General features: G+C 46.7%; 1 protein-coding gene across 1 annotated transcript; it reads left to right on the forward strand.

The window, feature by feature from the left end:
• The first annotated feature begins 80 nt into the window (after nt 1-80).
• Nucleotides 81-7,160, forward strand: ALAS1 (5'-aminolevulinate synthase 1). The gene is made up of 10 exons (XM_042799679.1): nt 81-403; nt 846-1,052; nt 2,017-2,172; nt 2,254-2,476; nt 2,942-3,126; nt 3,732-3,911; nt 4,111-4,275; nt 5,363-5,631; nt 6,113-6,275; nt 6,875-7,160. The coding sequence occupies exons 1-10, from the start codon at nt 202-204 to the stop codon at nt 7,033-7,035; spliced, it is 1,911 nt and encodes a 636-aa protein (XP_042655613.1). The 5' UTR covers nt 81-201; the 3' UTR covers nt 7,036-7,160.
• The last annotated feature ends 4,853 nt before the right edge of the window (nt 7,161-12,013 follow it).

A 12,013-nucleotide genomic window follows, 5' to 3' on the forward strand; every position in this document is an offset into this window, starting at 1 on the left:
CCCCCGGGAGCCGCCTTCAGCCCCTCAGGCTCCGTCCCGCGCCTGCGCCCTGTGGCGGCGGCAGCGCGCATGCGTCCTGCCCGGCAGCGCTATATAGGCAGCGGCGGAGCGGCCCGACAGCGCTGCCCGCCTCTCTCGTCCCTTCCGCGGGGGATCGCTCACGCCAGGCCCGGCCCGGTTCTTCCCGTCAGGTCAGCGAGGATGGAGGCGGTGGTGCGGCGCTGCCCGTTCCTGGCCCGCGTCTCGCAGGCTTTCCTGCAGAAGGCCGGGCCCTCCTTGCTCCTCTACGCCCAGCACTGCCCCCGCATGATGGAGGCGGCCCCGCCGGCCGCCGCCCGCGGCCTGGCCGTGTCCGCGGCCCGCGGGCAGCAGGCGGAGGAGGAGAGCCCCGCCGCCCGCCGCGGTGAGTACGGGCTCGGCAGCCAGCCCTCCCCTCAGGCAGGGTCACCGGGCAGGGTCACGGCAGCCGTAGTGAGGCGCGTTCCTAGGGACAGAGTCGCCCTTAAGCCAAAAAAAAAAAAAACCAAAAACCCCAAACTATATCATAGAGGGAAACTTCTGGAATGAGCAACTTCCAGGTAAGAGTTGCTTAATCCTTTAAATGGCTGTGGTAACTGAGCATGGGCACGGCGTAAATCGGGCACGGCCTGTTGGGGTATTATCCTGCGGTAAGCTCCAGTTGGGGGCTCCGCGATCCTGGATCGCAGAGCTGGGGTTGCTCGAGTTAAATAGTTCAGAGTGGTTTGTGCTGGAGTAATTCCAAAGGTAGTTGATAGCAAATCGTGATCTGGTGTATTAAAATGATGGAGTTAAAGTATTTTCCCTTCTCTGTCCCTCCACTTCAGAGGTCAAAAATGCCAAAGAGGTGGCCCAGGCAAATACAGATGGAACCCAGACACCTACTGGCCACCCACCTGCTGGTGCTACCCAGAGCTCTGCCACCAAATGCCCATTCCTGGCAGCTCAGATGAATCACAAGAACAGTAATGTTTTCTGCAAAGCCAGCCTAGAACTCCAAGAGGATGTGCAGGAAATGCAGGCAGACAGGAAAGGTATGTATTCTGTGTGCTGAAGCATTGGTGCCTTCCAAGAGCTTCCAGTGTCTGACTTTGCTCTCGAGTGTGACAAGTCTAACAGTCACCGTTTAAATTGTGCGGGTAGGATTATGGGAGACTGCAATAAAAAGCTGTTGGAGAGCATAGGTGTTAATGTCATACCTGCATTATTGCACTGTGTTTTCCCCGGAGTGATTTTGGTGTGGGAATACTGTATGCTGTGTTTTGGCAACGCTGGCTCTAAATGAGTGAATTGAGCTGTTACAGTTACATCCAAAGCAGATGCTTAGCACTAGAGAGAGCTTTACAGGGGTGCTGGTCTATACAAAGGTGGTATATCCAGAGAGGGAAGAAACTGGGTCGAGGTACTAGGCAAGTAATAGCACAAATCCGAGCTGGAAAGCAAACAAACTTTTTTGGTTTATGGAACTAAAGGGTGTTGGCTGGCTTGCAATCCTGATGCGGAAGGGCTGTCCTTCAAAGGAAGGAACTTCTCGCCAATATCAGTAAAGCCTTGCTGCCTGTCTCAGGAAGCTTATTTTACTTTTCTGTTTGTTTTCTGTGGCATAGTTAAAAAAAAAAAAAAAGTGTGCTAACTGAATAAAATACTAGGAACAAAAAGGAAGCTGCTGACCAGAACTCTGTCTTCGGTTAGGTGTGTACCAACTCTTTCAGATAAATGCTGTAGCTATATAGAGTGGTTTTCTGAGTCATGATGAATCAAATGTGTTGGAAGACAATTACATGTTGTATTGTCATTGATTAGCAAGGCTTTCCTTTTGTCTCATACAATGCAAAATTGTAAACAAAGTAGTTGATCCTAACAGGAGCATGTGGATTCAGGCATATGCTTCCTAATGAATGAAGAGTTAGAGTTACTTAAAACATTTGCGTTGCTGAACTCAACTTCATTTTGTTTCAAACTGATTAAGTTCACTGGAATTTATTACAACGTCTGTAGGGACGGAATTTGCCAAAATACCAACTACTTCTTCAGTAAGGAACACTGAGACTGAGGAAGAAGAGCGGAGTGGCTTGCTCAAGAAGTTTAAGGATATTGTGCTGAAGCAAAGGCCAGAAAGTGTCTCTCATCTGCTTCAGGATAACTTGCCAAAATGTAAGGTTGTCTGGCAAAACCCCCACAGGCCTGGTCTCTTGTAGTTATTTCCTGTGTACTTAAGTCTCTGTCTCATTTCAGCCATATCCACCTTCCAGTATGATCAATTCTTTGAGAAAAAGATAGATGAAAAGAAAAAGGATCACACCTACCGAGTATTCAAAACGGTGAACCGAAAGGCACAGATCTTTCCCATGGCAGATGACTATACTGATTCTCTGATCACCAAGAAAGAGGTGTCTGTCTGGTGCAGCAATGATTACCTGGGGATGAGTCGTCACCCTCGTGTGTGTGGAGCAGTTATGTGAGTATTCTTAAGAGGCAGTTTCAAGCTATCGTGCCCTGCAGAAGCTTGTGTGGGAAGGCTTCTGAAGAACTGACTTCTGATCTGTGCTACAGAAGCTGCTTCTGATACTATTCTTGGTATATAATTAAGCTTACATTCTTCCCTTGAGCTGGGGTAGGTAACTTAGTATTTAGCTCCAGTGCTGCAGTATATCTGTCAGTCATTGACCCTGCTCCTTGGATTTTCCTTGGAAGCCCCCAGATGTTACCAGATAGGTACAGCTGCAATATACCATCCAGTCTGGTAACTGATTTCTTAGCTTATCAGATTCCTGAGTTGTGCAGGTTGCTCAAAGACCTTAAACCTAACAGCTGCTTTTTGCAGCTGGTTCCTTTTTAGAACAATACCGATTTTGTACTAGAATGTTTTTGGCAATGATATGTCATGCAGTAACACTAATGCCTCTCTGTGGGCCCTCTGCAGGGATACACTGAAACAACATGGTGCTGGAGCAGGAGGCACAAGAAATATTTCAGGAACAAGTAAATTTCATGTCGACTTGGAAAAAGAACTAGCCGATCTTCATGGAAAAGATGCAGCACTGTTGTTCTCATCTTGCTTTGTAGCCAATGACTCCACTCTCTTCACTCTAGCTAAAATGCTGCCAGGTGAGATCTCAAAGCGCACCCCCTTGTTTACCACAAACCCACAACCTTGCCCTAAGCAGTTGGGAGTACATTTTAAAAATGGCTACCCAAAGTGAGGCTTGAACCTACTTGATCAGCAAAGTATGGTTGGGGTTTCTTTAATGCCATACTGAAATTATGTTCTGCTCATGGAAATCATAGTAGCAGCCTACTGAGATTGAGGTCTAGAAGCTAGGAACTGCAGAATTAGTTAAACAAAAAGTATGGTCTTCTGCTCTTGCATTTAAATTCCACCTGAAAATGAGGCAGCAGCAATTTAGTGTTGTTCCACCTGTGGGTGTGAACTTACCTCTCTCTTAACTTCAGAAGTTAGCAGAGTTAGATAAAAATATTAAGGACTTGGAAAAACTCTTCTGTATTCCCTTAAGCTCAAGTTTGTGTTAGTTTAAACACCTGAAATAAGCCTTAAATATTATTCTTGCTATCTGTAACTTGCTCTTTTAATCAAGAGGATTACTTCCTAGAACATGCTACCCTTGCTGCCTGAACACTTCCCATGCATAAAGCACTGCTGGGAATCAGTTAATGCTTTCTATACTTAAAGTGTAACTGGGCTGTTTCCTCAGGCTGTGAGATCTACTCTGATTCTGGAAACCATGCGTCCATGATCCAAGGGATCCGTAACAGCAGGGTGCCAAAACATATATTTCGCCATAATGATGTCAACCATCTTCGAGAACTATTGAAGAAATCTGATCCGTCTACCCCTAAAATTGTTGCGTTTGAAACTGTTCACTCAATGGATGGTAAGTTGACATCAAACCCTTCTCTCTTTCTGGTGCAGTTAGTGCTCAGATCTATGTTTTAGGTCAAAAAGTGTACAGTGCTATGAGGGTTTATATGAAAACAGTCTTCTGAAGTGCCTGGTGTTTGGGGGTACTTCTACTACTTATCCAAGCTGAATACAGGGAATCCTGAACTGCCAGTTACTGTTGTGGTTCCTAGGTGCAGTCTGTCCCCTGGAAGAGCTGTGTGACGTGGCCCATGAGCATGGGGCAATCACTTTTGTGGATGAAGTGCATGCTGTGGGGCTGTATGGAGCTCGAGGTGGTGGTATAGGAGACCGGGATGGCATCATGCACAAGATGGACATCATCTCTGGAACCCTTGGTATGCATGGCCTGGCACTTTTACAGAAGCTAAGACAGCAAAGCTTCTGAGCAAGCAAATTAAGTGTGTTAACTCAAAACCAGTTTATTCAAATGAACTTCCTAAGAGCTGTTGGGGGCTAGAATTTTTCAAAAAGCCCAAAGGATTTAAGTACGCCCCATAATTTGAAAAGCTTGTGCTAAGGTCTTTACATTGCCTTACAAATCAGTTTAAGGTAGCATTGTTTTTTTTTTTCTTTAAACAAGCTAGCAAAAAGTCCTCCAGTGACATATTATACAACTCAAGAATAAATTCAGGTGAGAATGCTAGTAGGGTAGTACTCCTATATTTAGTAGCACTTAGTTCTTTTTATGTGAAATAGTGTTCCTAATCTAGAAACTCGAGATGGGGAGTTATGTAAAGAGATTTGGCAAGAACTGAAGCAACTGCTATTATCTGAGTAGAATGCAGGCTTAGGAGTAAGCTTACTGCTGCAAAATGAAAAGTCGTTTAAACAACAACTTCCAAAACATGAATACAATTTACTAGGAAAGTTCATGGCTTCGAAACTCACAATCTTGAGTTACAGCCTACCAGAAGCATTTACCAGACACTCCAGTTCTATCTGTGTCTCTGTTCTGGTACCGTGAACATTTGGAAAGGGGGGCTGGTATTGACCACATAATCACAGTAACAACCCTCTGTGCTCCTTAGGAGAATAGGCTATTTCTAGCATTTCTGAAACAGATTATTTTAAATCTGCTGAGAGACTTAGTGTTGATCACCTGGGGTCACTATTGAAGTCCATGCTTGATGATTTTGGGGAAGACCTTATAAGCCCAATCAAAACTTGAGTATTTGAGTCTTGAACTGACCTTGCTAGATCCATGTTATCAGGATTGGCTTAAAAACGAAGCTGTACCATGCTGAGTAAATACAAGAGTAGCAGAGGAGGGGCTAGAATTGTTGCCTGCCGTGACTACATTAAGTATGTAGTAAAACTCATTCCTTCAAGTGAAAGGCTATAATACTTCAAGCCATTCTAATGGGTGGAAGAAATAAGCTTGGTTGCCTATTTTTTTTTTTTTTTTTTTTTTTTTTCCCTCAGGCAAAGCATTTGGTTGTGTAGGAGGATACATCTCCAGCACAAGTTCTCTGATAGACACTGTTCGCTCGTATGCTGCTGGCTTTATTTTCACAACGTCCCTGCCACCCATGCTCTTAGCTGGTGCCCTGGAATCCGTCCGAACTCTGAAGAGCGCAGAGGGGCAAGTTCTGAGGCGCCAGCACCAACGTAATGTGAAGCTTATGAGGCAAATGCTGATGGATGCAGGGCTTCCTGTAGTGCACTGCCCCAGCCACATCATTCCAATAAGGGTGAGTACTTAGGGTAGGGTTAACACAGGACTGTGGTTCCTGTTTTCCTGTCTGTGATAACATTACACTTTCAGGTATTAGTTAACACTCACAAAGTTCAAACCTGTTCTAGTGTGCAGCAGTGATGTGCTAGGAGTCTGGCTTAAGTTCACCTTGGCCTGGTATAGGTGTTGTAAAGCAGAGTGATTGTGGATTTCACACACTATTTAACAGTATACAGAAAGCAGGAAGACTAGTAACAAGCTAGTAAAAAGCACTGAGGTATAAACAGCTGCCTGCCTAGGCTGCAACAGTGTGCTTATGCCCAGAGGGCTCTACAGCACAAGCTCTTAGCTCTTCCTTCTGATGTACGTGATGATTGCAGTGGCACTGGGAAGACCAACTAGTCCCATTTGATTCTTGTGGCTAGCTAAGTTGGGCTGACAGTTCTGCTACCTTGCATGTTTTGGCTGATCTTGTAACTTAAAATTCTGAACTTCAGGTTGCTGATGCTGCTAAAAATACAGAGATCTGTGACAAGCTGATGAGCCAGCACAGCATCTATGTCCAAGCAATCAACTACCCCACAGTTCCTCGTGGAGAAGAGCTGCTACGTATTGCCCCTACACCTCACCACACCCCTCAAATGATGAGTTATTTTCTTGGTGAGTGGATTCTTGCATCAGCGCAATGAAAAGACTGGGTTATCCATGCGGTCCATTAATATCCATTAATACTGAAGATAAAGCTAGAAAATACTAGTTTTCAATGTCACTTCCTAGATAGTGGTTTTCCACTTCTGCAGCATACATAGTACATACTTCTGTGCTTAACCTGCTTTGAGTATGACAGGTGAAGGCCAACACACTGTGACCTAGATTGGTGAGCACAAGGCCAGTGCAGTCCTGTACCAGCCCCTTCTGGCACAGCCACCTCTGGGGCTTTGCTCATGCATTGTCCAAACCAATCTTCATGTGTTACATGGGGTCCAAAGAAATCTACTCTCCTTGGCTGAGCTGTTAACCCATCTTAAGCATGGGTCTGTCCAGGGAAAGTAGTTACCTGATCCTATCAGAAGAGGTAGTATGAGGATAGTTGAGGCATAGTTGCAGCCCAGTCACCTCACTCAAGGTAAATTATGACACAGTGAATTTGTATTATGCCTCCTCGCTTGTTAGAATACGTAAGCTGACACTTCTGCTGCTTCTCTAAAGCATTCCACTGTTTTAAGCCTTGATCTTTATGAACTACTCTGTATTTACAGAAAAACTGCTGGCTACATGGAAGGATGTTGGTCTGGAGCTGAAACCACATTCATCAGCTGAATGCAACTTCTGTAGAAGGCCCCTACACTTTGAACTAATGAGTGAACGGGAAAGATCCTACTTCAGTGGCATGAGCAAACTAGTATCTGTCAGTGCATGAAAGTAATAATGTTAGGTGTATTCTTGTCTACTTCTAGTTCCCAGTCAGTAGCATTTTTAAATTGCTTAAGTATTTTAATCGTAGTTAAAGTACTAAGCTCTGAAAATAAATTTCTAGAGCCATTATGTCCAGCTGTGTCTTTGTTTGCTTTTCTAAGTGAAACTGAAGTGTCAGGGAGCCATAGAAAAAGGTGTGGTTGTTTCTGGACCCCAAGGGGAGGAGTCCTCAACCTTGCTCTTCCACCACCACCAGCCACCAGACCCTGAGGAAATCACTTATTTCCACACAAGCACAGCTGATGAAATAAAAACTGGCCTGTAGTTTAATGCCCCTCAGCTGAAGTATTTTCAATTAGTGTGTGCCCAAACTTCAGTAGTGTTTCCTGGTCTAGTACAAGGGATAGATTGATTTCTTATGAAAAGAGAAAAACGGTATTTATAGCTCCTTATGAACTTCTGCCTCACCTTTTGAAAAGGTTGCAGGTATACTACTGCATCCACACTAAAACTGCTGTATAAGTTTGCACCCATTTTTTTCTGGAGGCAGGCATTTAATATGGGTTCCACTAGATGCTGTCTCCCTCTACTGCTGTATTCTTCCTCTGTAGTTTTGTGCATGAGCATTCCCTCTTTGATGTTCAGCACAGTGCACACTATTAAGAGGAAAAAAAGTGCTAATGGGAGTTTAGTAGGGTGGTGTAGTGGCTGGGGAAGGAGGGTATGTTCACCACTACAGGTGCTAAATGCAAGCTGCCTCTGGCTGCCTCTATCTCTTCAAGTCTGCTTTCCAGCGCATTCAGAGCGAGACCTCAGTGTAAAAACTGATTATCAGTAAGCAATCCACTCATTCAGGTCTGACAGAAGTCAGTGTAAGAGAATATCAGTGCTGCTTTTGCAACCCCTCTGAAAACCTAGGTCTGTTGCTTAGTGGCCGTGCTATTTAATGCTTCCATAAATAGCAAGGTCATGCTCTGAAGAGGGGGAAGTAATTCTCTGTGTGTGTACATGTACTTGGATCAATATTGGCATGAAGTCTAGAGCAAAGGATTAAACTGCTTCCTTCATGTACAGGCATGTCCCATAACTGCTACAGCCTAGCTTTCACCAGGCACTGAACAGCTACTGCCAGGTACTTTTGTTTTCAGGGTGTAACAAGCCAACCTCCTAGCACTGCCTGTTGCTGTTATGCTCAAAGCCATGCTCTGACTCCCATTGGGGGTCCATTATAATATCACAGATTGCTGCATCCTGGGGAGATGTAAGCCCAAGTGAAACCAAAATTTTCGGCTCCATCACCTGGAATTCACCAGCCATTTAAACATGTACTGAAGCACACTGTTGTTCTCAGAAGAATTATTATAAAAATATTTGACTTCTCAAACAGTCAAGCTACTTCTAAAAAGCCCTTTGCCAGTCAGGCACATGGATGCTGCCTCTGTCATGCAGGTGTTCTGTCGGAGGGAGGAAACAACCCCCCATCAGGCTGTAGTGTTCACAGGGTAGTTTAGCTCTGTTGCTGAACACAGCAGCTAAGGAACTTGCATGCTCAAACCCACCACCATATTATATATGCAGGTGTCAGATGGGGGGTGATGACACATGATGCCTTGGCTAATATGTAGCCATAATCAGTCAGTACAGGGGTACCCGCATTTCTAGTTTCTTCACTGAAAGCATTCAGAATCGGCCAAGTGCATTTTACATACCAGTTAATAAGCCCAAATTTTTCTTTCTAGTTTTCATAGCAGCTACTCTATACTCCATACTGCAGAGGACAAGTAGTAAGACACAGGAAGGGTGCCAGCTATCAGAAATCTCAAATTATTCCAAACAGGAGAGAAGCAAATCCCAAGACTCAAAGCTAGCAACCTTCAAAGTGACAGGAGCACAACTAACCCCGGCACACATTAACATCAGATGCAACAAGTTACCTAATGTTCTGGTGCTGGCAAGCAAGGGTCTGAAAGCAGAACCAGTGCACAGCAAGAGGCCGGCAGAAGTCCATAACTTATCTGCAAAATAAAGACAAATCCAATGACATATAGAAAGGATAAATTTTCCCCAATTAAAAGGACAAAGAATGAGAAAAGAAACACATATTTTTTGCCAGCAAACAAAACTTGAATGGTGGGTTGCGTAACTAGGGGTAATTATGTAAGCTTTAGTTTAGTTTCTGGGAAAATAATAGAGGAAGTAATCTGCAAAAGATGTTTAAAGTCTGAGATAAATGATCCATAGCAGTGGCAGAGTAAACAAGCCAGAACACAGCCGTAAAGCCACTGCTAACATTTGTCTGGGACAAAAAGAAGTCATCTAGCTGAATAGTTGCATAGCCCTAAACTCATACCCTCCTCCATTTCTCAACCTATTTACACAACAGAGAAACCCCAGAGGGTACAGGGGCAGTGAAAACATCCCGAATGCAAACCGGAGCATGTGTTCCCGGTTGCTGGGAGGAGACATCAGGAGGGAGCTCTTCTTACCCGGGCCAGCACCGGGTGCCAGGCTGGGCAAGCTGTGGTGTCTTCTACCCCTCACTCCCTCCTTCCTCCACCCCTGTGTGCAGCACAGTCCCACCGGGCAGAGACTGCCAATTAGCAGAGCCGCTCATGTTCCCGAAGCTTTTGGGTGCCTCTGTTTTCCCCAAGCCCCTCGCTGCGCGCTGTAGGTGGTTGGATATAACCCGTGGGTTCGTCCCAGGAGGAGGAAACCAGCATCACGAGCTCATAGCCTTCATTTCTTTAGGGAACTGGACTAAAAATAGCTCATCGGGCTGGGGTCAGCTTCCCCCGCCAGCAGGACTTTGCCACAGGAGGAGGAAGAGGAGGAGGAGGAGGAGGAGGATGCTGTCAGGCTGCGCGCTCCCTCTGCCCCGTGCTGCATGGGGCGGTCACCAGCCTTATCCAGCCCCAGCTGCCCCTTGCTGAAACACACTCCTGGGGGGAAATAAATGTCCTGAGAAACATTCCTAGAGCCTGCTCTCTCTGCTGCTGCTTTCAGCCATGAAGTCCATGTTGTCTCCTAGCCAACAATAGTAATAGCAATACTACTACTACTACTAATAGAAGCATTATTAACACCACCAGATTCACAGCTCTCATATCCCTTGTGCCTTGCCCTCATTTATTTTGGGGCCCATCTCTCACACTGCACCCCTCAGCCCCTGCTCAGTCTCCCAGCATAGCAAGGACCACACAGCCCATCTCTGCCCCCCCATGCCAGGGCTTTAAAAGCCCCATGAGGTCCCCAATCTCTGCAGCTCAGGGAAGGGGCTCCTGCCTGGTAATGGGTATTTTAGAGCCCACACTTGTGGCTCACCATGTGCATTTCTCTCGGGGTGTGTTCAGCCCCTGGAAAACCTTTCCTCTCCTGCTCCCAAAAAGCAAACCCATGCTTTAGTCCTTTGAAAAAGCCAGGCTGAACTTTTACTCCCTGCAGGACCCATCACCTCTCACAGGCTCCAGATGGATGCACATGGCAGGTCTCACTCTAAACACTGGCAGCATGACTAAATAACCACATCACAGGTCCAAATCTCCTGCTTTTCTTTTGTTCAGATGGGCCACCTAGCTACACATCAGCCCGGAATTGTGCCTTGAACTGACACTTGCTTTTAGTCAATATTTATAATATTAGTTAAGCCTTATATCATCAGGAATGACTGCCTGGAGGAACAGACAGCAATGGGATAGGCAGGGCATTGTAGGCAGAAACAAGCTGTTAATGCAGGCAAACATCCAAGGGGCCAGAGATCTTAACCCCTGCCCTTCTCCCAGGGCCTTCACACAGAGCAGAAGATGGCAACCAAGACCTACTTCTTGGGGCCTTCCCTGACTACAGCAGAGCCTGATCTGCTGCTGATTGTCCCCAGGAGGTGCCAGGCTTCATGGAGAGGGGAGAAGCCATCCTTCCCAACAGCACCCCCCCCCTCCTCCTCCAGCAAGAGCCGTTGCCCTGGATCTCCTTCCCAGCAAGGGGTTGCACAGCGATGCTGCATCCACAGACCTCCCACCTGCCAGCACGGGGGTCCCATCAGCCCCAACATAGGAGCCCTCCCCTGTCTGCCTGGTTTGGCCACCTCAGCACACGGAAAAGCCCACTTCTTGTCAGGTGAGGGGTGCAGAGGGAAGAGAGGGAGCAAGACCCACGCTTGCTGCTCCCCAGGGAAGAGCAGCAGGCAGCTCCTTGCAAAGCAGATTGCAAATGGGTCCCCTGCCAGCAGCTGGGCTGGGGGATGCCTGTGGGGACTCACTGCACACTGCCATACTTTGGGCAGACACCAGCCTGGCACAAGGCACTGAAGCCTAATACAAGGGTAGCCCCTGGCCCAGAACTGCTAGCCCAGCACCAGCGTGGCTGGGCTCCCAATTATTTAGGTTGCTCTGTACCCCAGCCACCCTCCAAGACTGTTCCCAAACCCTCATGATAGCCTTGGTCAGGCTCTCTCCTCTCCATCCACATCCTGAGGCTCCCAGAGTCTTGAGTGCTGATCCTGGATATACTTACCCCCTTGAGTAAATAGCCTTTCACTCCTTACTGCTCCTACATCCTACTCCCTGCTGGCTGCCATCTCCCAAACCAGACTTTGGGCAGGGCACAGAGCTCTTGAGAGGGCTCGGGCTCATCTCCCTTTCCTATGGGCACCTGTGGTTTCATAGCCCACATGCCAGGTGGCTCTTTCAAATGTATGATTCGGCTTACAACCAAGTGTAACTCCTTTGCAGCTCCTCCACTTCAGCTCTCAGGGGAGCAGAAGCCAAAGGAGTTATCTGAGATTTTGCCCTCTGCACTTTTTCACCTGGGAATCCCAAAGGGAAAAGCATCCTGGTCCGATCCTTTCCCCTGTGCCTCATTTGCCATGGAGCCCAGGCACCAGATTTTAGCTGTTTGTCTTTATTTGAACGCTAAAGATGCCCTGGCAGGGCTGCTCCCTGCTCTTCTCTCCCAGGAGCCTGGGAATCTCTGTCATGCCCTAGGCA

Source organism: Tyto alba, unplaced genomic scaffold (assembly GCF_018691265.1).
Source record: "Tyto alba isolate M040663 unplaced genomic scaffold, T.alba_DEE_v4.0 Super-Scaffold_3, whole genome shotgun sequence".
NCBI lineage: Eukaryota > Metazoa > Chordata > Aves > Strigiformes > Tytonidae > Tyto > Tyto alba.

What these genes read in the sequence shown, in the direction of transcription:
- ALAS1 (XM_042799679.1), top strand. Translation starts at nt 202, where the DNA reads ATGGAGGCGGTGGTGCGGCGCTGCCCGTTCCTGGCCCGCGTCTCGCAG. An exon ending in TCTAGCTAAAATGCTGCCAG is followed by an intron (nt 3,127 to 3,731) that starts GTGAGATCTCAA and finishes CTGTTTCCTCAG; the next exon opens with GCTGTGAGATCTACTCTGAT. An exon ending in AACTGTTCACTCAATGGATG is followed by an intron (nt 3,912 to 4,110) that starts GTAAGTTGACAT and finishes TGTGGTTCCTAG; the next exon opens with GTGCAGTCTGTCCCCTGGAA.